The following is a 27,368-nucleotide window of genomic DNA, read 5'->3' on the forward strand; positions in this document are numbered from 1 at the left end:
AGGGCAATAAGAACCCCAAAAATGGAAACTGGCTACAGAAAGAAAACCGACAAGTCAACTCACTTCTCTAGATAGACAGAGGAGAGGATGTAGGCGTGGTCCATCTTCTTCAGGGTGAAGTCCAGTTCAGAGCGCAGGACAGGGGCAGTGCTGGACTGCTGAGGAGTGGTACTCAGGACCTCCTCGGTCTTCACGGCCACCTGGTCCAGGTTCTTCTTGATCCCCTCAAGCTCCACTTGGACTTTCTGAAACGGGAGAGAAACAAGTGCATGACGGTTAAGATAAAGAACAGGACAAATAGCAAAACAAAGAGAGAAAATCTCCTCCGATTACAAACTTCCAGCGAGTGTCATAATGCTGAACAAGTCCCTCCTATCAGAACCAAGGAAGCAGTGTGTTCCTGAGCCTGACCTGTGTGTGGACTCTCCGAGGGATGAGCTGCCAGGGGTCTTGGTGGAGTAGCATAGAAAGGATCCCCACTAGGCCCAGAGCCAGCAGGGTCCAGAGGAGCTGGATCAGTGGGCCTTCCAGCCAGTCACCCTCAGTCTCCATAGAGAAACACAGCCCAGGGACTTACTGAACACACTGAGCATATACACTACTCTATTTTCCCTTTCCTTCTCTCTCTCTTGCGCTCTCCGTCTTACTCTCATGACTCGCCTTCTCCTCTCTCCCTCTTCCCCCCTGAGAGGCAGCGCAGAAGGCGGCAACCATGCCATTCCGCTCCCTCCCTCTCTATCTACCTCTGCCCCGCCTATCCTCCCGTCTACCGAGTCATCGTTCCTCTCTTTCCCGCTGCACTTGGCTCCCGTACAGTATGTATATCTCCTTTCTCACATTTCTCTCCCCCACCGCAGAAAGCCCTATCCATAGCTGCAATCTGCTGTAATTAGGCCTCGCTGTCTCCTCTCTCGGTATTTCATTCCCTCTCTTTCTACCCCTCCCTCATTCTCTCTCTCTCTCTCTCCTTTTCTGTGTAGTGCTTTGTCCTGTTTCTGGTGCCAGTCTGTAGCTTGGTATCAGGGTTGGGGAGTAACGGATTACAAAAAAATTAAATAGCTGTACGTTACGTTACCAGCTAAAATATTGTGATCCGATTACAGACACTTTCGAAAAACTTGATTATTCTCAATGACATTCAAATCAGCATTGAAAAAAGGAACAAGTTCATGTTTGTTCCGCCTGAGCGAATCTGACCACAAGGCAGAGACCACTACGATGACACACCAAATGCATGTGAAGGGTGCAAAAACAGCAGGAATAGGCTTCTGTGGGCTCCAGTTCAAGTCCTCAGGTAAAACAATTTGGCTAATCTATATTTCCATATTTACAAGTCCTATTCTTGAAGATCAAGGGGTATTCAATTAATTGGAGTGACTGGAAATCTGACAGACTTGTGTTTTTAATGTAAAGACATAGCCTAATCAGATTATTATCTGTAGTAGAAAGCAATGGGTTAGAAGAAGCCTACATAACCAACCCATAAAGTAAAATGCAACATCCATTTATGGCCAGCTATGTAAACGCTAATATGGATTTATCCTGTAATAGATGTTGGTAATATAAAGGTTTGCCGCCTTCTAACGCAATCTTAAGGGGAAAGTAATCTATTACAATTGTGGCCATGTAACTAACGGATTACATTTAGAAAGTAACCTACCAAACCCTGCTTGGCATCACATTTTAGGTGCTTCCCCCTCCATAACAGTTTTATTGTAGCTCCTAAAAACACAGTCAGGGTTCTTTATGACGTTATTCCTAGTGTCCAAATAAAACGTCATTGTTTTTTGGTGATTCACTTCGGTATCTGTTGTCCCATGGACACGAGCACTGAGGTGCCCCTCCCCCACCGCTACCTTCACCTGTATAGAGGTTATACTTTATTATCCTTTATTTATACAGGTTGATCCCACTGAGCGTCTTTTACAGAGGAGACCTGTTCAATAAATAGGTTAGACCTAAGTCACAACGCATTCTTTAGTTAGTACAGTCTAGGTACAGCACCTTTTGGTCGGTGGTCTTCTGGGCACAGTCTTGGATGGGGTCCTTGTCCACGGGCTTGCGGATGCGGGCCACGGTACGAGCCTCGCAGTCCTCTATCCGTAGACGCAGGTCCTTGATCTGGGTGATGTAGGTCACACACATCGACTCGTCCTGCTCACCTGTGTGCAGCGTGGACATTGTGGAGATCGGTTAGGGTGGTAAGAGTGTGGCACTAGTAGCTCCAAGGCTGTGGGTTCAATACCCACAGAGATCACATACTCAAAATGTATGCGCTCATGGTGAGGAGCTTAGGGCAGGATGGGTGTGTGGTTACTGTAGGTGTGGTAAGATAAAGTTGATTGTAGTGTGGTGAAACCTTTCCCATGTTTTCTTCCATGTACGTTCTTTACCTTGCAATACCTCAGTAATTTGAATGGAATTACAATTGCTGATTATATAAATAAATAAATACACACACACACACACACACACACACACACACACACACACTTGAAGTCGGAAGTTTACCTACACTTAGGTCCACAAATTTCTTGTAAAAAACTATGGTTTTGGCAAGTCGGTTAAGACATCTACTTTCTGCATGACAAGTAATTTATTTATTTCACTTACAGATTATTTCACTTATAACTCACTGTATCACAATTCCAGTCGGTCAGAAGTTTACATGCACTAAGTTGACTGTGCCTTTAAACAGCTTGGAAAATTCCAGAAAATTATGTCAAGGCTTTAGAAGCTTCTGATAGGCTAATTTACATAATTTGAGTCAATTGGAGGTGTACCTGTGGATGTATTTCAAGGCCAACCTTCAAACTCAGTGCCTCTTTGTTTGACATCATGGGAAAATCAAAAGAAATCAGCTAAGACCTCAGAAAAAAAATGGTCCTCCACAAGTCTGGTTCATCCTTGGGAGCAATTTCCAAACGCCTGAAGGCACCACCTTCATCTGTACAAATAATAATACGCAAGTATAAACACCATGGGACCACGCAGCCGTCATACCACTCCGGAAGGAGACGCGTTTTGTCTCCTAGAGATGAACGTATTTGGTGCAAAAGGTGCAAATCAATCCCAGAACAACAGCAAAGGACCTTGTGAAGATGCTGGAGGAACCAGGTACAAAAGTATCTATATCCACAGTAAAACGAGTCCTATATCGACATAACCTGAAAGACTGCTCAGCAAGGAAGAAGCCACTGTTCCAAAACTGCCATAAAAAAGCCAGACTACGGTTTGCAACTGCACATGGGGACAAAGATCATACTTTTTGGAGAAAGGTCCTCTGGTCTGATGAAACAAAAATAGAACTGCAAGCCGAAGAACACTATCCCAACCGTGAAGCACAGGGGTGGCAGCATCATGTTGTGGGGGTGCTTTGCTGCAGGAGGGACTAGTGCACTTCACAAAATAAATGGCATCATGAGGGAGGAAAATTATGTGGATATATTGAAGCAACATCTCAAGACATCAGTTAAAGCTTGGTCGCAAATGGGTCTTCCAAATGGACAATGACCCCAAGCATATTTCCAAAGTTGTGGTGAAATGGCTTTAGGACAACAAAGTCAAGGTATTGGAGTGGCCATCACAAAGCCCTGACCTCAATCCCATAGAAAACTTGTGGGCAGAACTGAAAAAGTGTGTGCGAGCAAGGAGGCCTACAAACCTGACTCTGTCAGGAGAAATGGGCCAAAATTCACCCAACTTATTGTGGGAAGCTTGTGGAAGGCTACCCAAAACGTTTGACCCAAGTTAAACAATTTAAAGGCAATGCTACCAAATACTAATTGATTGTATGTAAACTTCTGACTCACTGGGTATGTGATGAAAGAAATAAACGCTGAAATAAATCATTCTCTCTACTATTATTCTGACATTTCACATTCTTAAAATAAAGTGGTGATCTAACTGATCTAAGGCAGGAACCTAACTGACCTTACTAGGATTAAATGTCAGGAATTGTGAAAACTGAGTTTAAATGTATTTGGCTAAGGTGTATGTAAACTTCCGACTTCAACTGTACACACACACACACACACACACACTAGTGCAGTGTATTCATATGGTTCATGATCAGACATGCATGTGTTCACATGTAGTGTGTCACACACATACACACACACACACACACACACACACACACACACACACACACACACACACACACACACACACACACACACACACACACACACACTGATATGCATTCAAACAAAGCATATTTCATTACAAATTACCCACTGTGGAGTGGTATCTCTACACACAGCAAAACACAGCTTGACCACTACCTGAATGTATTTTTCTAAAGCACTATATTGCATAACACAACAACAAACCAAGCCACATTGGAACTGGACAAAAAAAATACAAAATATCATGCACTCAATCAAAAGCTGGAAGAGCTAGCGAAAGCATTGCTATCAATGTGAACACTAAGTTGATGGGGTTGGAGTGATGGAAACAACAAATTGTTAATTTTTGAACGTGCCAACCATCCATAGTTCAACAGCAAGTTCACTGTTCACACTCACCTTTGGTTTTAACCACTGGTCCTGAAAGTTGAATTTGACAGTTACCCAATGTTTCTGAACTGGTGTACAGTAACACGCCTTTCACCCCTGACTACACACATCCACTGTATAAAAAAACTGTTTGCTAGTGGTACTCAGAGAAGGAGAGTAGATGCCACCCTTACCGAGATCAAAACATTATTTTACAGCCCGCTGTTTATTAGGTCATTACTTGTACATTATTTGTCAAACCAGGTAGTCGCCAATCCAGAAAAGTACCCACTAATACCCCATTAGTTTCTTAGTTAACACCAGGTAAACACCAGGTAAGTCCCAGGCTGTAAACATAAAGGCTTACAGAGGTTTGTTGTGTTTGTTCATGAGCATGTAGGTGGAACTGACCTTTCTCCACAGAGCGTAGAAGGTTGTCGTAGTACTGTGTGGTCTTCGAGTAGTCGCCCTCGATCTGCATGCGGTCGTGCGGCCCAAACAGCTGGGAATCCTGACTGTCACGCATGAAGTCCTGATAGTGAAGCTCCAGGTTCCTCATAATCAGCCTGTACTCCTCCACCTTCATGGTCTTAAACTATAGAGGGAAGAGAGGGGAGGGGGAGAAAGGAGAGAGAGAGAGAGAGAGAGAGAGAGAGAGGGAAGAAAATAGGGTGAAAAGGAGAGAAGGAAGACAAAGAGAGAAGAAGAGGCAGGAGAGAGGGGGAAAAAAGAGGGAGAGGTAGAATAAGGAGAGAGAAATAGTCAATCTAAAACATGTTCATCTTAAATCGTTATAATCTTTCAAAACCTCCTCCGTATGAGAGGAACCAATCCGAATTGCCTGTCAATTTGTCCCCGTCATTCTGTCCATGTGCCCTGCCTGCATCACAACCTGTTATAGGCGTTTTTTTAAAAATCTACTACACAATCAAGGCTTTTAGTTTGTTTGTCACGTAATACAAACAGGCTTTGGTAGACACCGCTCCTAACTGTGGTAACAGTCTGAGAACTTCCCCCGCCGATAATTCCATTTGGAAACCCATGAGCTTTTCTAACTCAATAAAACACTCGCCCATGTTTACATGGTCTGCTCTATAAATAACAGAGCTGGAGACTCAAGCTCACCGTTAAAGCAACAAAGGCATGGGAAATCTCCCCGCTCCATTCAGTACACTTGCAGTGACCCAAACGGGGTGACCACTTGACTCCCTCTCACAGGGTCACTGATTGGCTGTCTGTGAGGATCACGTTTTACTTCAAATAGTCTAAGCGCCAAACAGTTAACTAATGTTAAACTATTTAAATTACTATAAATCTTTCTCCGTTGTTTTTCAAGATAATACATTTTAAAAATCACAGATGACCAGCATTTACCATGGTGATGTTCCAGGTACGTATCTGTGTGATGTCTCTCGTCAGGTACTGCCAGGACAGCATGCTCTTCATGTCCACATGCATTCTCTGCCACAGGAGCAGCATTGACTGGTGACCAGAGTCCAGACTGGGGTAGGAGACAGAAGGAAGTGTTACTGTACTGTAAAACAAATATAACTAGGGCCCAGAGGTTTTTTTCCCATGGCTAGGTCACGAAAAACCAGCCTGGTCCCAGATCTGTTTGTGTCATCTTGCCAACTCCTAGGGTCATTGTGACGGAAGACAGCGCCAACAGATGTGGGACGTGACAACAAAAGAAAAACGGACTCCGGGTGATCCATTGATTTCTGAGCGCTGTGTAATGATGTAAGAGTCTCACCTGGACACACTGTCCATAGCCTCCTTGTTGACAGGTGGAACCAGGAGGCAGACTGAAGGCACCACCGCCTCAATGCCTGAGCGGTTCAGGATCTTCCACTTGTTGGGCTGTGGGGAGTTGTTGATGAGGGCACACTCCTCTCCCTTATGGACGGTGATCTGCACATTAGAGACGGAGTATATGAGACGTTACAGTCCATGGGTGGATGGTGGATGGCTAGACCAGCATGAATGAACGAACCAGGAAGAATGAATGAATGAACGGGGGGGGGGGGGGGGGGAGAGAGTGATGAACGAACAAACAAACAAAAAGTAAGTATCTACTTCCTCTACATATGTAGAGCCGTTATTCCTACACCAGATACCTTCAAAAGGTGATAAGGATGATATGCTCACCTCCATCTGTTTGAAATCGCACACGGCCTGGATGGGTAGTTTGCCCTTGATGGACTTGGTGGGGTTACGGGGCTTCAGCTGGATTATGGTCTTGGCCCTCTTGTTCAGGCCGGCCACGTGAGTCTTAAACTCGTTCAGCTGTTCCTTCTCCTCCTGGTGAAGAAGGGAAATAATTCAACATCAGGAAAAAGATGGAACACAAAGATAAAGAGACTTTCCTGGTTTGCTTTCTCTGCATTTGAGCAACTAAAGTCCTGCCTATGAGACGAGGGCCCATACTCATAAAAGTATCTCAGAGTAAGAGTACTGATCTAGGATCGTGTACCCCCTTTCCATTCATCATATATTAAAAGCAGACCTGATACTAGATGCGCAGTCCTACTCTCACGATTTATGAATACGGGTCCAGAGCTAGGTGACCTCAGGTTTTATGTAAGCACAAGCACCCGTACACAGTCCAACTGTGTATTAGGCTACGTACCATAGCATCCTGCAGCAGGTCCTCCAGTCGCGTGGCCGTAGTGGTGCGATCGCAGCTGTACTTCTTCTTCATCGTCTCCTGCATCTTCTTCATCGTCTCCTCAGCTTCTTTCACGTCCGAAAAGAACTGCGAAGAATTACAAGACAATAAAGGCATGTGTATTGAACAATAACACGAGAACGTCAACAATTGGGTTTGGAACTATCACTTATGGAACCATGCAGGTTTATGAGACATTCTCTATTTAGAAAATGATTTGGAGCATACAAACCTGGTAGTACGCTGTGTTCTCTTTGAGGTGAGCCTCGATGCAACAACACAGCTGCAGGATCCAGCTCCACTGAGTCTGCAGGGCTGCTGTGAAGGCCTGGAAATTAAAGGGGAACATGAAGAGTTGGGCAAAACAGGGTGGTGTTCATTAGGCACCAAGTGGAGGAATACTGCCTGAAACAGAGAGGGACTACCTGAACTTGTCCAATAAGACATGCTTGTTTGCAAAATAATCTACTACGGTATGCAGTTCTGTGTACTAACGCATACATCCAGGTTTACCCTGCTATTGCTCATGGAGACCACTAGGAGGTAGTGTAGTGCTCACCTCCACTGTTTTCTTGCCAGGGTGGCCCTCCTTCAGCATCTTGTCTCCTGTGCCCTGGATGTCGTTGACCTTTTTCTCTCTCAGCTCCAGCTCACGCATCAGACCCTTCAGAATGAAGATGAGCTATCATTGAGCTATCAACAGGCTTACTACATTCAGCTGAGCACTACTCCAGAGTTTGGAAATACTGTATGATCTATTCAATCTTTTTCTAGGCTTCAGAAAATGTGCACTTGAACAACCAAGCTGTCTTAACAGCATTTCTGATATATTTTTCAAGTGATGTATATGGTTTTCTGGGTGGGCGGTCGGACCTACCGAGTAGTTGTCTTTCTTGGCGGTCATGTTGGTGTTGCGGTCGCTCCAGTCGTAGTTGACCTCCTCCTCCTCTTTGTCGTTGAGCCACATCAGCTCCTTGGTTGCCGCGCTGACAAACACATAGAGCGAGTCCAGGTTACGCAGACGAGACTTGGAGGAGTTCTGGGAGAGAGCGGTGAAAGAGGGAAGATATAGATTAGATGACACACTGCATGTGTGCATTTATGAGAATACAATTATTACTAATCCTGGTGGTTGTTGACTAGAACAGCATCTTTACCCAAAAATATTACATTTAACACTAAATAACGCTTCTGATTAAAAGATCTTACCAGCAGCTTGGCATACTGAAGGTCCAGTTTGCCCAGGTATTGACTGTACATCCCCTTACTGACTGGGGATAGCTGGCTCTGAGGGACACAAGAGACACACGGGCAACATCAATGTAATGTCACAGTCAGAGAGGATCTAGCACTTGACGATGGTAATGAACGTGTATCATGTCTCCATTCCCTCGGATCGAATACAAAGTACATGATATAAACTTGTTCAAAGTGTAATGGAAATACTGTATATGGAGATATAGAGAGTCTATGAAACAAAGTTATTATAACACCCCACTAAAACATATTTCACCTTTGCCCCTTTAAGGTCTAGTACCTCGTCAGCCTTGGCCCGTTCGATCTTGGCGCGGAAGTCCTCCACGGTCTGGTGCAGGCCCCGGTGGCTGCCCAGCTGAGACTCCACGGTGGGCAGGTCCGAGCCCCACTCGGCCTCGTCAATCCGCCTCTGACTCTCCTCCACCCAGGTCAGCAGGTCCTGGGCGTAACGCAGGGTCACCTCGTCCAGCTCAGGACGAACCCTGGAGGATGACTGCTGGATGGTCTGGGTCTGGATCATCTGGGTGGTCGTCACCTGCGACTTGAGACGCAGGTTGTAATCGGTGCGCAGGTTCACAAGACGCTCGTGAAGGCGGTACACCCTGTGGGAACGACACGCATTTGACAGGTAAGTGTTCTGTCCTGCAACACATTTCTTCAATTAAATGACTATGGTTTATGCAACAAGCTTAGGTCTCAATCAGCGTTCATGACTACAGGGGGAGGGGATATCATTTATAATTTAGAGACATTTTTTACCCTAACAAAGCAAATCGCTGTAATCGATCAATGTATATAATATAATCGAATAGAAAATAGAAACTTTATCATCCATTTTGTGAGAAACTGAAACGGCCAACTCACCTGCGGTACATCTGCTCGGCCTGCAGGTGGCGCCCATCTTTGAGCAGCTGCACGTCGTTGAAGAGCAGACGTATCATGCCGTCTGCCTTGTCCAGGTCCCGTGCCACCTCGGCAGTGTGCTGAGCCGGCTTCCCTGCACTCAGGAGACGGATGTCCTAGAGGGAGGCAGGCACAACAATATTAAATGTCATTAACCTATGAGCGTTCGAAAGAGAGAAGGTAAAGGGTTTCTATGGTTTACAGACAAGTAATGCATCCTCCACTTTAAGGATTCCATGGCTTTGCAAACTTGTTGGGAGATCAGTTCAGATCTTCATTTTGTTATGTGAGACTGTATCCAGCCCACCTCACGCTGTTGTATGACAGAAGAGGGAATACCAATCTGATTGGAGCATTTTCACTGGTGATGACTGGACACATTGTTTACTACCTCATTCAAAACCAGACAGCTAATGATTTTCTAACTGGAGCATATGACTTACCCGGTATGAGTCATTTGACCCAATCACTGGCCTATAGCAACTTCACATAATTGAGGACAATGACTGTCCTTAGTTTCCCCCAGCTCTAGCCACAGCCTGTCCCGGCTCCAGCCTCATTCCCAGCCCTAATCCCAGCTCAAACCTCAGCCCCAGTCCCAGCCTCAGTCTCAGTCTCAGGCTCATTCCCAGGTCCAGTCCCAGCCTCGGGCCTCACTGTACAGTCAGAGTGTTAGTGGTCCAAGACTCACCGTCTGCAGCAGGGTCTCCAGCTGGTTGAGCTGCTCCTCACACACACCGGACTCCATCTGGACTTTACTGACGATCCTCTGGAGTCTCTCTAGCCTGAGGGAAGAGAAGAGGAGCGTTAACACTGATCTGGTCAAAACATTTTTGTTTTCAAATGGTTTTTAGCAAACATACCCTGTCAGGGTCAACACGGGCCTGGGTATAGGATTTCACTTCTGTACCATGCTAAAAGTGAATGAATCAATAGAAAAACAAACAAACAACAAAAAAATGTTTTATGTCACGATTAAGAATATCAAGTATCAAATATAGCATATTCCTTGCTTGGCCACAGCTAAAAAACGTCATAACATCGTAACACAATAACCACGACAGCACAATCGCTGAAAGTCCAGAACAAGACACTTACGGCCTCTTCGAATGCAGAAGGTACTCTACTCTATAAGGGTCCGTCACAAATGCCATACTCCTTGTCCCTATGCCCTCCCTTTTAAAGTCCCAGGTGGAGCGGTGGCTCTTCTTAACACAACCCCGTCGTGTCATGGGAATTCTCTCCCAACCTTGGCAGGGACAACAAGTGTCTGCTGCGTTGTGTAAGGCAAAATTCTGCTGAGCTTGTCCAGCCATTCCTCCTCCCAGTTCATGAATAAGGCTTCCCAGACAGTCTGATGAACTTCGTCGAAACTAGCAAACGATGACTGCCCATTACACTGAACACGGACCCGGCAAACAAGGCTGTCTCATGACAGTGGACCAGCACTTGCAACGCAACACCCCTCCAGCTACCTAGGCCTTATGATATTGATAACATTGGCATTTGATGCCTTCTGACAGATAATCACATCTGATTAAGTTGACAAGAAGACATTTTGTAAAAAAATTAAAATAATTTAAATCGCTCCACGTGTACAGAGGATGTCTTTCTTCACAATCCCTTCATCGCAAAGGGACAGCCTGATTCAATCGTAACATCTGGTTATGGAGTCTCCAAATGAGGGGAGATGGGTAATAGAATTACTGTGCATTACTAGGCTTCAGAGGTTGTTCTTGCGGCTGTTGAAAACGGCACATGTAACCACAAGGAAATGGTTCGGTGAATAGAATCGGCTTGATAAGAATCCATCTGTCACTCTCTGTGGTTTTAATATGAACCATGATTCATTCGCTGTAAGTAAATTGCACTCGTCAACGGTCTGATATTCTAACCTACGCTTTGTGGCGCTACCCAATCAAGAAAGAAACTAGTGGAAAGGTCCATCTAAAGTCAAGACGCGTGAAGTCATCCCTGAAGACCTTAGAGAAACCAGGCAGGACAGTGTCCAAGCCCCTTACGGCATCCTAGATAGCGAACCTCGGGCGTGCCAATGGTATTACTGTTCAAGAGGAGCTGGCTCGAGACGAACCACAGCCTAAACAAGGTCCCAGAGCAGTGCAACTAAGGTAAAACTGGGTTTAATAGACTAATGGAGTTAGTTATCCAGGATGCTCTCACACAGACCAACGAATCAAAGACCGGTCTTGTGTCAAAACAACAACATATTCTTCCCATTTTGTAAAATGAAGGATTTCTTTCTAGAGAGTAGATATATAGTAAACAAAAATATAAAAGCAACAAGGAACAATTTCATTCATTTTGCTGAGTTCACATGAGGAAATCAGTCAATTGAAATAATACATTCATTAGGCGCTAATATATAGACTTCACATGACTGGGAGTAATGATACGCATCTGTTGGTCATAGATACCTTTATAAAATGGACCTTTCAATGGGCCTTAGTATCTCTTCATGATATTTTTGTGCATTCAAACTGCCATCGATAAAATGCAATTGTGTTCGTTGTCCGTAGCTTATGCCTGCCCATACCATAACCCCACTTTGGGGCACTCTGTTCACAACGTTGACATCAGCAAATCGCTATCCCACACGGCGGCATACACGTGGTCTGTGGTTGTGAGGCCGGTTGGGCGCACTGCAAAATTCTCTAAAACGACGTTGGAGGCGGCTTATAAAGAAGTTAACATTCAATTCTCTGGCAAAAGCTCTGGTGGACATTCCTGAAGGCAGCAGGCCAATTTGCACGCTCCCTCAACACTTTAGACATCTGTGGTATTGAGATTTGTGACAAAACTGCACATTTTAGAGTGGCCTTTTATTGTCCACAGCACAAGGTGCACCTGTGTAATGATCATGGTGTTTAACCAGATTATTAATATACCACACCTGTCAAGTGGATGGATTATCTTGGCAACTCATTTGTGCATAGAATTTGAGAGAAATACGCTTTTTTGTGCGTATGGAACATTTCTGGGATCTTTTATTTCAGCTCACGAAACATGGGACCAAGACTTTACATGTTGCGTTTGTATTTTTGGTCAGTGTAGATCCAGATGAGGATTGATGGAATCATGGAATAATATGGCCAGACATTGATATCCACCACACAGCTTCACTCACTCACCTCTCAAACTCTGTCCTGAGCAGTCGTTCTCTCTCAAGGATGGACACGTGCAGACGGCCCCATTCCTTCTCCACATCAATGGGATGGTAGCCTGGAGGAACCTTGACCTGACCAGCATGCACTGCACTCTGTAGAGGGAGTGATGTAAAATAATAGGTGTCAGACCTCTAGCCACAAATCAGACAACCACTTTTATCTATCTATATCAATCTATCAAAAAATAGAATATAGTAGAGTATATTGGAATTGGATACAATAGAGTAGAACATAATAAAATAGAATCGAAAAAGACTAGAATGCAAATAAAATAGAAAATAACAGAATAGAAGCTCTGTGCGCATGGCTAACCTCAAAGGACTGGTAGATGAGTTTGGAACGGTGCTTGTCGGCCTCCTTTGCAGGCAGTTCTGTCTCTTTGAACTTCAAGAACTGACGCCACAGGATCTGACAGAGAGAGTGAGACAGGATGAAGGAGACATTTTTTTACCGTTCTTGAACGGTCACAAAGGGGCAATTAACGTAGGAAAAAAAAATCTATGTGTGGTGAAGTGTTGTATCCTTGCTCAGGGATACAACGGCAGATTTTTCACATTGTCGGCTCAGGTATGCGAACCAGCGACATTTCGGTTCCTGGCCCAACACTCTAACCGCTAGGCTACCTACCTTATTATCTTGTGACTCAATCCATCCTACTCTTGCTTCCTTTTTAAAATGCTACATGACACTGAACAGGGTTGATGACAATTCTATTTCAAGACAGTCAATTCAGAAAGTAAACTGAAATTCCATTTGAAATGGAATTGACCCCAACCACGACAGCAGTACTTATTCAAACTGCTTCCATTGACTCTAGTCTAGGAGATGATTCTGCTTCCACTGACTCTAGTCTAGGAGATGATTCTGCTTCCATTGACTCTAGTCTAGGAGATGATTCTGCTTCCATGTTTACATTGACATGTTTACATTCTCACAGTGGGCGTTACTTGAGAAAGGATTGCAACCTTGTAGGTTTATAACATGTTCCCATGTCCTTAATTCACATACATACACACAGAGCTTGACCTTTTCAAATGGCTATTAAACATGGGATTTACCTAAATCCAACATGGTAACCAGATCAATAATGTGGCTAACCCGATTATTCAGACACCTTCCCAAATAAAAACTCAAGCTAACAAAGATTAAGGGGCGTTGAAAAGTATTACATAGAAAAGTCAGATGCCTTATTAGAAGACGCAGACGGTGTATCGACACAAATAGAAACAAATAGAGACTATCGACACGGCTTTTGTCTGTATTTGGGAACCATTATCTAGGAAAAGAGTTCTTGGAACGAGACTACCTTGAAGCACAATATCCCCAGCCTTGTACTGCTCATTCTGATAATGCCATTTTAAGCCACATAATAGGAGTTCCAGTTGATAAAGGAAATTTGACACAGAGGTGCGCCCTCCTCTATTTTACTGTACAATTCCTTTGACTCTACTGTACAAGATTTGGAAACTGATTACAGCAACTGATAGGGTTAATGAATGTTTTATACATTATCCAATAGGAGAACTTAGCTGACCTAGCCTTTTGTCTGACAGTCCCCTTTGTCTCCACAGAGAAAGTTGCAGGCACGCTAGCCAGGGAATGGGGAGGGGCAGTACGGAAGATTCCACTGAGGATTAGGTGGAATAATGTGTGGCTTCAGGTCTGCTTTTCTCAGCTCCAGTGCCACCCAGCCAGATGCCACACAATGCAACCACATGAGACAATGCAATCTAAAGACTGTAATTGCTCTGTTTGATGTGGGATCGAATGGCAGAGCTAGCTGCTTGTTCATATTTTTTTTTTTTTACCTTGATTTAACTAGGCAAGTCAGTTAAGAACAAATTCTTATTTTCAATGACAGCCTACCAGGGAACAGTGGTTTAACAGCCTTGTTCAGGGGCAGAACGACAGATTTTTTACCTCGTCAGCTCAGGGATTCAATCTTGCAACCTTTCAACTAGCCCAACACTCTAACCACTAGGCTACTCTGCCGCCCAATAACGACTTCACTATTTAACGACCATGCGACTCACGAGCGCTGACGATGTACGTACGCATCCATATCAGTAAGAGCTCAGAGAAATGCATTTCCAGAACAATTTGATCATGTCAGGCATGTCTGAATAGGCTTAGTGATGGCAACAGAAAATGTGAGTGGAGAAATGTTAGAATCATAATTCACAGCCCCCCAAAAATGCCTTAGCTACAGACCCGATATATAGACACAGAACCACATATAGTATTTTCATTATCCAAGTTACAGTATACACGCTCCCCATTTCAAACAATAATGCATTACGTGACCAGCCACAGATAGCATTCCAATCCCACTCACAACAGCCCTACTAGTAACTGTCCAGGTAGGAGACTCACCTCTATCTCCTCATAGCTGCCTGGGAACCTCCTCTCCCCGAAGATAACGACATGGTGGCTTATCCACTGCCGAATGATAGTGACCAGCTCATAGTACTCTGTCCAGCGCAGCTCCAACTCCTGTGGCGCAGAGAACACAATAGACAACGACGGGGTTTAACGAAAGACAGCCAAGAGCCTTCTCCTGGAGAGCCACGATGACTCGCCTGCTCACACACCACCCTCACTCAATTAGGTGTCAACAGGCCCAGCCTTGTGTGGCTGGACAGGGAGCAGAGTGTGAGTGAGTGAATGTTGTTACTGATTGTCCCGTTGACAATATTGATTATTATTACGCTTTGGCAATATGTACAGTACATTGTTACATCAAGCCAATAAAAGCAGGTTAAATTGAAAGAGAGAGAGCGAGAATGATAATGTAGTGTGTGTGTACGTGCATTAGTACACACGTGTGCAATAAACAAAAGTCCCCTCCTTTACAAAAGTCCCCTACTTTACCTTTACCCAGTACATCTTTAGTTAGCATTGGAGTACAAATGGCACTCTAAAATCTGTTTTGGCAATACAATACAGTACACCATTCTGCTTTTCCAACAGCTCTCTTCTGTGTGCTGTGATCATGCTGTGGTGTGAGAGGGGTGTTTATTAGGTAGAAAGTCCTTTGAGGTAAACACAGAAGGTTGCTAATTTCCTGCAGCTCCATTTAGGATGGCTACTGTAGTTCCAAACTGAAGCGGCTCTTGCTGTCAGTGTCATAAATTAAGCAATTACATGTTCTGACTGTCACAAGCCATAATCCAGGAGTTTCCCTGAATGAACTCTCCTTGACAGTAGGTGTTTGAATGCAATAACAGTGGCTTTATAGCGTGTCCTTTTTTTAAATGGATCAATTTGAGTCTCGGGACATGAGGTGTCCAGTTTGTGAGTATATCAGGTTTAGGGACAATCTTGTAAAAAAACAATATTGAAGTGATCAGAGATCAGCGGCGGTCAGAAGTGCACTCACGTTAGCCTGGATTCCATCCTGGACATCCCGGGGCATGGCGTCATACAGGGACGACACGTAGGTGATGATGGACTTCTCATCAGGGTGTGGCACGTCAACATCTGGGGAAATCATTTGTGTGTTTATAGATGGGGGTTTTTCACAGCGAAAGAGGAATGGAGATGCCGCAAATACCAAAAAACGGGATTAAGTACTTTGAGGTGTTATTAGTTACTTTGTACATTTTTTAGGATGAGGACCTTTCATTGTATAACAAAAAGTGAAGTGCACCCAATCATTGGTTGGTATGTGAAGATGTGTGTAAACATTAGTTATACACCTAGATCATGTTCATGGTGGATTTGGAGAAGGGAGTAAGCTATCAAAATATTTGATTGGACACGGCTCATACAGCACTGAATGGTATGGGTGGGGTAGTGGGGCGGAGTCTCTCACCCCTGACTCTCCTTCCATTAAATAGCAAGAGTACAAAGTTAGGTGGGACGTGGTTGGAGAACCTGGGGTGCATTCACTAAGAACAAAACAGAAGCAAACAACAAAATGGGGAGGGAATTTGCCGAATAGAAGCTATTGTTTTCGTTGTAAAAAAATGTTTTCCGATTGCGAAACATTTTGCAACTCTTTGCTACAGTGTGCACTTATGATTCCACCCCTGGTGTTGAGGTCAGCCATCATCACATGTGCATGCACTGGAGGATCTCCGTGCAGTCTTACCCTCTGGATCCAACAGGCGTGTCACGCCCAGGTCCGTCTCGGCCACGTTGAAGGCGTACTCAAGGTTCTGCACGTTGGTCTGGCGGTACACCTTACTCATGTCAATGAGTCTAGGCCTGAGGAGACAGAACCATGGGACATCAGTCACGATTGGTGTAAAGGCAGTGTAGACAGATGAGGGTATAAGGACTGGCCGGGCAGACACGGATAATTCCTACCTACATATCGCTTGTCAGAAATCTGTATGTCAGAAATCTGTAGTGAACACCTGCCTTCCCTGGGGTGTTTGGCATCTATATATGAACGGATTGTTACATGGGGCTGCAGCAGACAACAAGAGCAGCCATGTTTCAAATTAGATAAGCACCTAGACTCGCTCCCCGTTACCATCCTCTCCGTGGTGCAGATGAGTGGAAGTGAACAGAAAATAACCATAGGGAAACATTCAAAGCCTGCCGTTACTCAAATTCAATTCTTGACCAATGTAAACATTACAACAAAAAAATCTGTTCCCTCTCGATTTCATTTTTCATTGCATCCATTGAGAACCAAAAGGCACTGTTTAGAACTTATTCCATTTTTTTAATGGCTCAGTGTACTCATTCTCTCTTTACCAAACTTTCACATTATTCTGATATACTCCCAAAGTAAAGCCCAAGACAAATATGAGAGAAGCTTAGAGCAGACCCATACAGCGATTTGACGTGAAGGGTGGACCGGACAGTGTAGTAGTCCCCAGGGCTTGGGTCCGATTCCAGGCACTGCACCTCCGTAAAAGAGAGCTGCTTCCGTGGCCTGGGGGGCCTCCCTTCTACCCTACTGGGGCTGACTAGCCTCCCCTCCCCTCCCTGGAGGCTGTGGGGGCTGCAGTCATGTCCCAGCCCTGTCCCCTGGCCCAGTTCCTGGTCCCCTGAGTGGGAGTCGCAGCTGGAGTGGGCTACTGAGCCGTGGGATCCCTGGCCCGATTCCCAAGAGGAGCCTTCTGAGGGGATATTGTCACACTGCATGACCACGCGGTCTTCCAATGAGCTGACCAAGCCTGTGCCCCTGCTGGACGAGCGGCCAGTCCTCTTCCTGGACTTTGTGGACAGCTTCCTCTTCAGACTCGATATCATGGTGCCTTCTGGGAGTTGTAGTCTCCCCAAAACAGAGAGCTAGCTGTTTCGTACTCATGCAGTGGCAAGTGAAAACGTTGCACTTAACAGTGAAATTCCAATTCCAAAAGGCGTGCTGCTCCAACCATTTTAACAAGGTGATGGTTTGGTGTTTGTTCGGGAAACAGTCGGGTCCATGTCTGCAGAATGTGCAGGTAAATCCCACCTGAGCATTTACGTCTTCAATAGGGCGTCTTCGCAATCGTCACGTCGAGGTTACAAAGAGTGCTCAACCCTCTCCGTGAGAGAAGAAACATCTCTGTACCACTAGAAGGCTAACTGCTGTCATCCCCTGTGACCTGACCTCCCAACCTCAGCCCGGTCTATCCAAAACAGCTCCCCCGATATCAACTGTAACTTTCACCAGTTAGGTCCTTAGTTCCCAGGGTGACAACAACATTGAAACCTCCAAATAAGCTGTTAAAAAAAAGGGCGAATTGGCGGATAGTGCAGACTGCAGGCTGTGCAAAAAGTAACTCTGCAGTGTTAGTCGTTTGAGTAGGAGTGTTACAGTGACACACCTCTCTCTTTATGAAAATAAGCTACTAAATAGACTGCCTTAGGTGACACACAAAACCGTTAAAAAAAGAAAAAAAAAGTGTTCTCTCTCTCGCTCTCTGTTAGAGTGAGCAGGGTGTAGCTGAACTTTGCAGGTACACGCACAGCTTTGATTGAACCTGCCCCGTGGGCCTCTCTTTCTTCCTTCCTTTTGTGCCACGCCTGGCTGGGTATTCACCCAAGTTTCCCCTCACCACATGGCCCTCTTTTTCAGTCGTTCTCATGTTTCATTCAGACTCCCTGGGGATGTGCAGGGTGCTGCTTTCATTACATGTTAGGTGCTGGAAGACCCCTATTATTTACAGATAATGAGCCCCGGTCTCTGTGGCTTTTTAGGACTCCGCCTCCCACTTTGAGAGACCACAGACATGTCTCCACTCGCAGGTCAGCTCTCATGTCTATATACGTGACTATATGCTTCAGCAGAGACTAAATCAGCTCTAAGGCCATTGTAATAGTTAACAGAAGGAGTGACTCACTGAGAACTCAACTGGTCACTCCTCTAGTCCAAGGCTCCCAAGGAAAATAGATTCTTATGAAAGGACAAGTAAACAAATCTTTCCCAATTCTACACCACCCAGGTGCCTCAGACAGCACCCTCTCCATCTGAATGGGCATTAGTGAGTCTAATAACGTAATAATAACAGCATATACAGTAAGTGCTCAAACCAGTGCCAGTACCTGTATCCATCTGAGACAACACCCACCTGTGGTATTCCAAGCCCAGGGCAATGACAGGTTCAAATAAATGTCTTATTAGAGCTGCCTGAAACCTGTACAATCAAGTACGGCCAGGAGAGGAGATTGAACAACTACAGAGTTAGATGTAAAAACGTAATTTACCTCAGGACAAGTCAGAACTGAGAAATAAAACACGAAGTGGGTACACAACCTTCTTTTATAAGACATGGAAAACTTCTCTCTCGCTTGTCAAAACTGAAAGCCGTGTCTGATTGATTATATACCTGATAGTCTACATTTGTACTCATATACACTACATGACTAAAATGATGTGGACACCTGCTCGTTGGACAGCTCATTCCAAAATCATGGACATTAATATGGAGTTGGTCCCCCCTTTGCTGCTATAACATCCTCCACTCTTCTGGGAAGGCTTTCCACTAGATTTTGGAACGTTGGTGCAGGGACTTGCTTCCGTCCAGCCACAAGAGCATTAGTGAGGTCGGGCACTGATGTTGGGCGATTAGTCCTGGCTCACAGTCGGCGTTCCAATTCATCCCAAAGGTGTTCAATTGGGTTGAGGTCATGGCTCTGTGTAGGCCAGTCAAGTTCTTCCATACCGATCTCGACAAACCATTTCTGTATGGACCTCGCTTTGTGCACCGGGGAATTGTCATGCTGAAACAAGAAAGGGCCTTCCCCAAACTGTTGCCACAAAGTTGGAAGCTGTAGCCTTAAGATTTCCCTTCACTGGAACTAAGGGGCCTAGCCGAACCATGAAAAACAGCCCCAGACCATTATTCCTCCTCCACCAAACTTTACAGTTGGCACTATGCATTGGGGCAGGTAGCGTTCTCCTGGCATCCGCCAAACTCAGATTCGTCCCCCGGACTGCCAGATGGTGAAGCGTGATTCATCACTCCAAAGAACGTGTTTCCACTGCTCCAGAGTTCAATGGCGGTGAGCTTTACACCACTTTAGCTGTGTAAAGCTTTACACCACTCCAGCCGATGCTTGGCATCGTACATGGTGATCTTAGGCTTGTGTGCGGCTGCTTGGCCATAGAAACCCATTTCAGGATGGTCCCGACAAACAGTTCTTGTGCTGACGTTGCTTCCAGAGGCAGTTTAGAACTTCGTAGATAGTGCTGAAACTGAGGACAGGCAATTTTTACATGCTACACGCTTTAGCACCCCCCGCGGTCCTGTTCTGTGAGCTTGTGTGACCTACCACTTTACGGCTGAGCCGTTGTTGCTCCTAGACGTTTCTACTTCACAATAAAAGCACTTACAATTGACCGGGGCAACTCTAGCAGGGCAGAAATTTGATGAACTGACTTGTTGGAAAGGTGGCATCCTATGACAGTACCAGGTTGAAAGTCACTGAACTCTTCAGTAAGGCCATTCTACTGCCAATGTTTATCTATGGAGTTTGCATGTGTGTGCGAGTGATTTTACACACCTGTCAGCAACGGGTATGGTTGAAATAGCCGAATCCACTAATTTGACGAGGTGTCCACATACTTTTGTATAATGGTGTATATTATATATGATGTGAGCATCAACACGAGGATGCAAAGGAAATAAATAAATAAAATAAATATTGCCTGGGGTGGATGGGGAGGGATTTGGACACATGGTGTAAAAGAGAAAATACTACAATGAATTACTTGGTAATTTAGATACGAATGGTCAAGCAGCTAGCTATATATATTGTACATTTAAAGCAGCTCTTCTACCAAGCATACCTACCAATGATTGTACCTATATATGACCTAATGTATGACCTTGTGATAAAATAATAATAATAATAATAATTTGAAGGACTAGTCAGAACCAGCATGGCACACACTACAATTTGACATTTGACAATATGTTCCATTCCTGCCCCATCTGCTTCACATCGAATAAAACGAATGTGCGGTGATGTGTCACGACAACCGCATTGCATACAGCTTAGCACTACCAGAGACGCTAGGACAAGACATATTAACACCTATCAGTGTCACTTACTGTGGGTAAGAGCATGAGTGGGTACATTTGGGGTACTATTTTTGGGGTTAATCTCACCTTTTAAGAATAAACCTGAAATGGCTGGAGGTGAGGCTACATTTTGGGGCGACAGCGGAGCTTGCGTGTAACATTCTGAGGCTAAAATTCAAAGATGTTAGCCAGTATCTGAACATTAGGTGCAGTATATAGTCTCTTGTTTGGTTCTGGGTACAGAGATGAAATACTGTAAATGTTACACTACGTAATGTGGCTTGAGGTGTCGACAGCCAAAGTAATATACTAAAAATAATTAAAAATATATGCCATATATATATATATATATACAGGTGGTCCCGGGAATCGAACCCAGTATCCTGGCATTACAAGAAGCACGTTTCTACAAACAGAGCTACAGAGGACCACGTACTGGTGTTTGTGGATGACGGCGCTGAAGAGCTTGCCGTCCCTCCAGCTGGTGGTGAAGTTGTCACAGCGGATGCCCTGGTAGCCATCCACCATGCGCTGGGACCACATCAGCAGCTTCTCCTTGGCCGACATGTCGTCTGATTGGCCATTCACCTGGATGTCCGAGATCTAACAGGGGAGGACAGATACCGGGGGTTAGACAGGGGAGGAGGCCACACGCCACCAGGGTTGGGGTCAATTCCATTTACATTTTGGTCAATGCAGGAAGTTAACTAAAATTTGATGAAAATGCCTTCTCAGTGACGAGATTTGGAATAGAAAACTGAGTTTCAGTTCACTTCCTGGATCGACTGAATTGATATGGAATTGACCCCAAACCCTGCTTGTCATGGTGGCAGAGGGAGATAGTTGGAAACAATAAAGATATAATCTAGTTGAGAAAAATCAATGATGCATTGTAAAGATGGGGTTTGATTCAATCATATGATATTCTGGCTCAATCTGAATCAGGTTTGTCCCCCTCAATGATCTGTGGTGGAAAACAAGAAAAAAATGTGTTTTTTAGCCAGGGGAGGCAACCCCTGTCATCAATAGTACATAGGTGACATCAAAGGGAACCGCCAACTAGATCTCAATTCCTAGGTCATTGGGTAGGTGGGAGGGATGTCCAGCGGAGACTGCTCCTGCTTTGGGTTTCCAGACACAACTTAAGCACTATCTGGTCCATTGGCTAATGTGACAGGACTGGTTTTTATTTTATTTTATTTGGGCCGGAAGGGAAATGAAATGAGTCACAGTCGCCAGAGGCTCAGAGGGTACTCTCTGTTCTTGCCAAAAAGACCGCTCAATTACCAAAATCTCTGCCTACTGGTCTCTTTCTGTAGTCGGTGTGTGTGGGTATACTGTAAGTGTGTGTGTGTCTGTGTGTTCTCCTCGGGATCCAATCCACCCCTCGATGGCCCCACCCTAAACCTCTCCCCTCTAAAGAAGAGTAGAATGCCTATGATGACTCACCAGGCTTCGGCCCTGCTGTTTTCCCCCTCCTTCTGGGAAATGAGAGATACGCCTCTCTAGCCAACGCAGTACACGGAGTGCAGTAAACCAATGAAAATTTAAATCAAAACTAGAAGTTGAACTGATGTCTGTGCCCAGTGGGTACCAGTCTTACTGCAGAACCAACATCTCTTCCTGTGCCCTGCCCAACCATAGCTGCCACTTGGGCTTACTGCTCCATCTTAACTGGCAGTGCCACGCCTTCTTTAATCAAATCATGTCGTGTTATAGAAAGCCCATGTGTTATTTCACAAAGGTTTTACAGCATAACATAGCAAGTAAGGGAGGTATCAGACCTGTTTTCAAATACTATTTGAAATAATTTCAAATACTTTAGCCTGGCTTAATGGAACCAATAGTCAATGCTACCGTGGGGAATAGTTTGCAGGACACAATGTTCTTTTACTTCCTCTGCCTTCATCGGAACATGGGTCCCTCACAGACCTGGGTTCAAATACTATTTGACATCTTTCAAATACTTTTCATGTTTACTTAAGCCCACCCGGGGTGCCGGATGGGCAGGGTTTGACTATTGTATTGGTTCCTTTAAGTCAGGCAAATTCGATCAAGTCTAGCTAAAGTATTTGAAATTATTATTGAAATTGTTCAGTAAGACTGGGCACAGAGGTCAGTTCAATGTCTAGTGTTGATTTACAATTGTTGTCAACTAACGTGAAATCAACAAAAAATTTCACCACGTTATTCGATTTTGGTTCAAAGTTGTGTGAAAAAAAGCAGTGGTGTAAAGTACTTAAGTAAATATACTTAAGTCGTTTTTTGGGGTATCTGTACATTACTATTTATATTTTTGACAACTTTTACTTCACTACATTCCTATCAAAAAATATTGTACTTTTTACTTTATACATTTTCCCTGACAACAAAAAGTACTAGTTACATTATGAATGCTTAGTTAGCAGGACAGGAAAATGGTCCAATTCAAACTCTTATCAAGAGAACACCTGGTCATCCCTTCTGCCTCTGATCTAGCAGACCCACTAAACACAAATGCATCTTTTGTAAATAATGTCTGAGTGTGGGAGTGAGCCCCTGGCTATCCATACATTTTAAAAACAAGAAAATGGTGCCGTCTGCTTTGCTTAATATAAGGAATTTTATATGACTTCTACTTTTGATACTTAAGTATATTTTAGCAATTACATTTACTATTGATACTTAAGTATATTTAAAACTAAATACTTTTAGACTTTTACTAAAGTTGTATTTTACTGGATGACTTCCACTTTTACTTGAGTAACTTTCTATTAAGGTATCTATACTTTTACTCAAGTATGACAATTAGGTACTTTTTACACCTCTGAAAAAAATACTAATTTCCCTTACGTTGATGACTTTCTGCAAATCAAATTCAGTTTTCCATGTTGATTCAACGTCATAACAGATTTTTGGGGGTTGAAAATATGTGGATAAAACGTTGATTCAACCAGTTTTTGTCCAGTGGGACAAAGTTATGCCACTCCTTTCCCTTGGGAAGCATGGGGAGAGTGATTCACACACACACACTGATGCTATTGTATTGTAACACTTCATCAGTATGTTAAGGCTATTTAAGTGGCATGGAAAGCTACATCATAAGATCACTTCCTTATTCTTTCCATGTTTCAAAATAACTAAATTAAAGCATGATCATTAATTATCAGGAAGGGTTAGCATGGCCTACAGTACATTAGCCTACTATGAAGAGGCTGGAGTTTAATCTGTTATAATAATTATAATTATTCAAATGTAATAATACTACGATTGAAATATATTTGAGGATAATTTGATAACAGATTTGATAGCAATGTGATTTTATGAAAGCGATGTGGTAACATCTCGAATGATTGAGATAATGGATTACAGGTGATTGGATTGAGTTCAATTTGTGATTGTTACTGATTGGCTTGGATCAGAGCCAAGGAGATAGGAGGATGAGGAGCTATATGGTAATGGAACACAACACTGACAGAGTAGGACACCTGGAAGTGAAGGATGATGGTCCATATCAGCCCAAGGGTCAGCTTGGGGTTGCCATCCGCGATGTCATCGTTTCTGATGTTCACCAGCTTGACCTGTGATTGGACGACAGAGAAGAGCGAGACTTAACAATTATAGTAGTTCACATCATAGTAGATACATTATTACCCTGTTCCAATGCATTGAGATAGTCCTCAGTCATGTCACTTACAGTAAGTCATCTTAATACAGTACAAGAGGGTAAATCATTTGTTACATCATCGCCATTATTACATTTCCATTGCTGTTTCTCTTACCTGTCGGTGTTTGAGGAAGTCCAGTGCAATCTGTACATTCTGCAGCTTGTGGAATCTCATGCGGCCTTTCTCTCTGGGCTGGAGAGAGAGAGAGGAGCGAGAGAGAGAGAGCGAGAGAGCGAGAGAGAGAGAGAGAGAGAGAGAGGAGCGAGAGAGAGCGAGAGAGAGAGCGAGAGAGAGGAGTGAGAGAGAGGAGCGAGAGAGCGAGAGAGAGAGAGAGGGGTTAGAAACAGACTGGACAGGAGTTAATGCTACCTTCGAAGAGGCTTTCGAGAAATGCGAGTGAGACTACGTTGGAAGAGAAAAATGTGATGCAGCTACGACAATATCCAACAAAACGGGAAAAGGGAAATTGGGAACTAAAATTGTAGAGTCAATGACAAGAGTACACATGGTTTTCCTCCAAAAGAAAAAGATGAATGACAAAGAATATGACGGATAACTGATGCATCTCACAGATCTCCAAGTACAACTTCCCTCATTGTAAAACCACATTAATGACATCATTCATTAGTGTACCTACTTGTTCTTCACCTTCGAAAGACAAACACAGAGGTAAATAAGAAATATATTTGGAGTGAAAGAGGCTGAGCCAATACCATGATTAGCTATTAGGTACAGGAATCTTTGGTTGGTTTTGAATTGTGTCACCACTTCGGTCATGTGTTCTGACGGGAGAACAATGAATCGAAGACTTCCACTTCCAAAGAATACTGTATTTGTGCTATGCAATAAGCATTAGTAATTGAGATAAACAGAAACAATAAAGCTATTTTCAAATGGATCATTTCCAATGCTTAAGTAGTGTTATAGGGTCAATGACTAGAGTCAATGAAGTAGTTAGACAATCATGTCCTTCCTTCATTCAGCCATGGCACCTATCAATATATGAGGGTTTTTTGTTCATAGCCAGCAGCGAAATGGTTAATGCACCTCAGTCTTTGTACGCTTGTCAATGGTAATTAAGTGACGGCCGAAGGAAAAATAATTAATGGAATCATAAGCAGAGGAAGTGACATCATGCACAGCTGAGCCACTGGGTAACGGATGACTCAAGCCACATGAAGTAGAAGAAGAAAATGGCGGCCGAGTTATAGAAAACCCCACTCACCAACCGCAAGTTCCTGACCACGTCTCTCTCCCTTGCCTAGCCCCAGCAAAGAGCAGTGCAAAGAGAGGAGGCATCGGCCAGAGGGCAAAGGTCAGCATACAGGAAAGGGGGGAAAGTGTAGGGGGGGTAAAGAGGGGGATATGAGGAGAGGGGGGGGGGCAGAAAAAGAGAACCAGAGAAAGGTCAGACAGGAGCACACAGTACAAAAAGAGAAGCCAAAGTGGGGTTATTGTGTTAGGACCATGGAGGCGTCTGGTAGATGAGCAGAGACCAGCAGAGCGATGGGCTACTGTAGCAGAGACAGAGTGCAATGCTTCCCGAGAGATCTGCAGTAACCTAGAACGCATCATCATAATGTGCAAGCGTCCAGTGTTGACTTACTGACTTGTTTTAAAAAATCTAAACAACTACAAATAGTTCATATTTCCAGCGACTAGAATGAGAGGGAGGTATAAATAAGGGCTAGACTTTTGTTACTTAGGGTCAGGCCTTGGTTCAGCATGGGGGGGGGGGGGGGGGGTTTGGATCGAAGTCCGTTACAGATGCAGAGGTCAGTCCATTTGCCAATCAGAAGTCAGGATCAGAGGTACAGGCCAGTCCATTCGCCAATCAGAAGTCAGCAGTACTTACCAGTGTCTCCCCAGAGAGGACCTCCAGGAGGGAGATCAGGTTGTGTCCATCTCTCAGGTCTTCATACAGATCAGTCACCTGACTCTGTGACTGTGGAACAGAAAGAGAAGGTTGTCATCGCAATGTCTTTTCTTTGTGCAACACCTAAGACAAAATACCTACAAACTATGCATTGTATTTGTGTAATAGCATTTTAATATTCCGGATCTGGTTATGAGTCTGAGTTGACAGGGCACCTAGACATGGGGGATCATCCTCTTACAGTAAACCTTGGAAAGAATAACCAATCTTTCCTGTATAAAATTATACAAAATGTTCAAGCTCCTCTCAATCAGTCTACACAGCTCAGGCTAGAAGCCTGCAGCTCTCGCTCTCCGCCAGTACATCTGTACAAAGGACAGGAATGCACGGCTGCAGGCAACCAATCGGCCTGCGTTGGACACCCAAGACACCTGTGGCAGCTGCCAGATCTACTGAGCGATGATGGATGGAAGTCAGGGGGTCTTCATAAAATAAAATAAAATGACAGTCAAAAACAACTAAGTAAACATTACGAACGTAGGCAAACGGATACGTGCAAATGAAAACAGATAGTCCAGTGAGTCTTGGGACTGGGCGCATGCTATAATCAATTCCAGTAAGAAAGATAAACGGTCATCGTGAGCAGAAGAGGGTGAAAGCTTACGGAGCGTAGGGAACGACTGAAACTGAAGGATTTAAAAGTCATTTTCATCCAAAATGCGAAGGGACTGCATGCCTCAAAAGTATGTACTTCATTGTGCAACACATAGTCCTAACACTTGAGGTCTGTGCACGTAACCTGGACAAATCTCCCATTGGCATAAGCGCGTGATTTACGTGACCACGCCCTAGTTACTCGCACATA

General features: G+C 44.2%; 1 protein-coding gene across 16 annotated transcripts in view; it reads right to left on the bottom strand.

The window, feature by feature from the left end:
* LOC109864489 (plectin) overlaps positions 1–27,368 on the bottom strand; it is a 176,979-nt gene that overhangs the window by 16,046 nt on the left and 133,565 nt on the right. For 4 of the 16 annotated variants that reach the window (XM_031792134.1, XM_031792186.1, XM_031792176.1 and 1 more), the window contains exons 3-27: positions 26,483–26,572; positions 25,853–25,888; positions 24,742–24,819; positions 24,436–24,540; positions 21,417–21,583; positions 16,606–16,721; positions 15,892–15,992; positions 14,886–15,005; positions 12,825–12,920; positions 12,477–12,604; positions 10,019–10,112; positions 9,289–9,443; positions 8,681–9,026; positions 8,377–8,454; positions 8,045–8,206; positions 7,727–7,831; positions 7,400–7,495; positions 7,129–7,254; positions 6,648–6,800; positions 6,253–6,410; positions 5,874–6,000; positions 4,911–5,094; positions 4,530–4,550; positions 2,005–2,162; positions 64–245 (exon numbers count right to left, since the gene is read on the bottom strand). In XM_031792134.1, coding sequence (XP_031647994.1) covers positions 64–245; positions 2,005–2,162; positions 4,530–4,550; positions 4,911–5,094; positions 5,874–6,000; positions 6,253–6,410; positions 6,648–6,800; positions 7,129–7,254; positions 7,400–7,495; positions 7,727–7,831; positions 8,045–8,206; positions 8,377–8,454; positions 8,681–9,026; positions 9,289–9,443; positions 10,019–10,112; positions 12,477–12,604; positions 12,825–12,920; positions 14,886–15,005; positions 15,892–15,992; positions 16,606–16,721; positions 21,417–21,583; positions 24,436–24,540; positions 24,742–24,819; positions 25,853–25,888; positions 26,483–26,572 — 3,182 coding nt within the window. The remainder of the gene's footprint in view (positions 1–63; positions 246–2,004; positions 2,163–4,529; positions 4,551–4,910; positions 5,095–5,873; positions 6,001–6,252; positions 6,411–6,647; positions 6,801–7,128; positions 7,255–7,399; positions 7,496–7,726; positions 7,832–8,044; positions 8,207–8,376; positions 8,455–8,680; positions 9,027–9,288; positions 9,444–10,018; positions 10,113–12,476; positions 12,605–12,824; positions 12,921–14,885; positions 15,006–15,891; positions 15,993–16,605; positions 16,722–21,416; positions 21,584–24,435; positions 24,541–24,741; positions 24,820–25,852; positions 25,889–26,482; positions 26,573–27,368) is intronic. The other 12 variants (XM_031792175.1, XM_031792161.1, XM_031792196.1 and 9 more) reach the window with 7 other exon arrangements.

This window comes from Oncorhynchus kisutch, linkage group LG2 (assembly GCF_002021735.2).
Source record: "Oncorhynchus kisutch isolate 150728-3 linkage group LG2, Okis_V2, whole genome shotgun sequence".
NCBI lineage: Eukaryota > Metazoa > Chordata > Actinopteri > Salmoniformes > Salmonidae > Oncorhynchus > Oncorhynchus kisutch.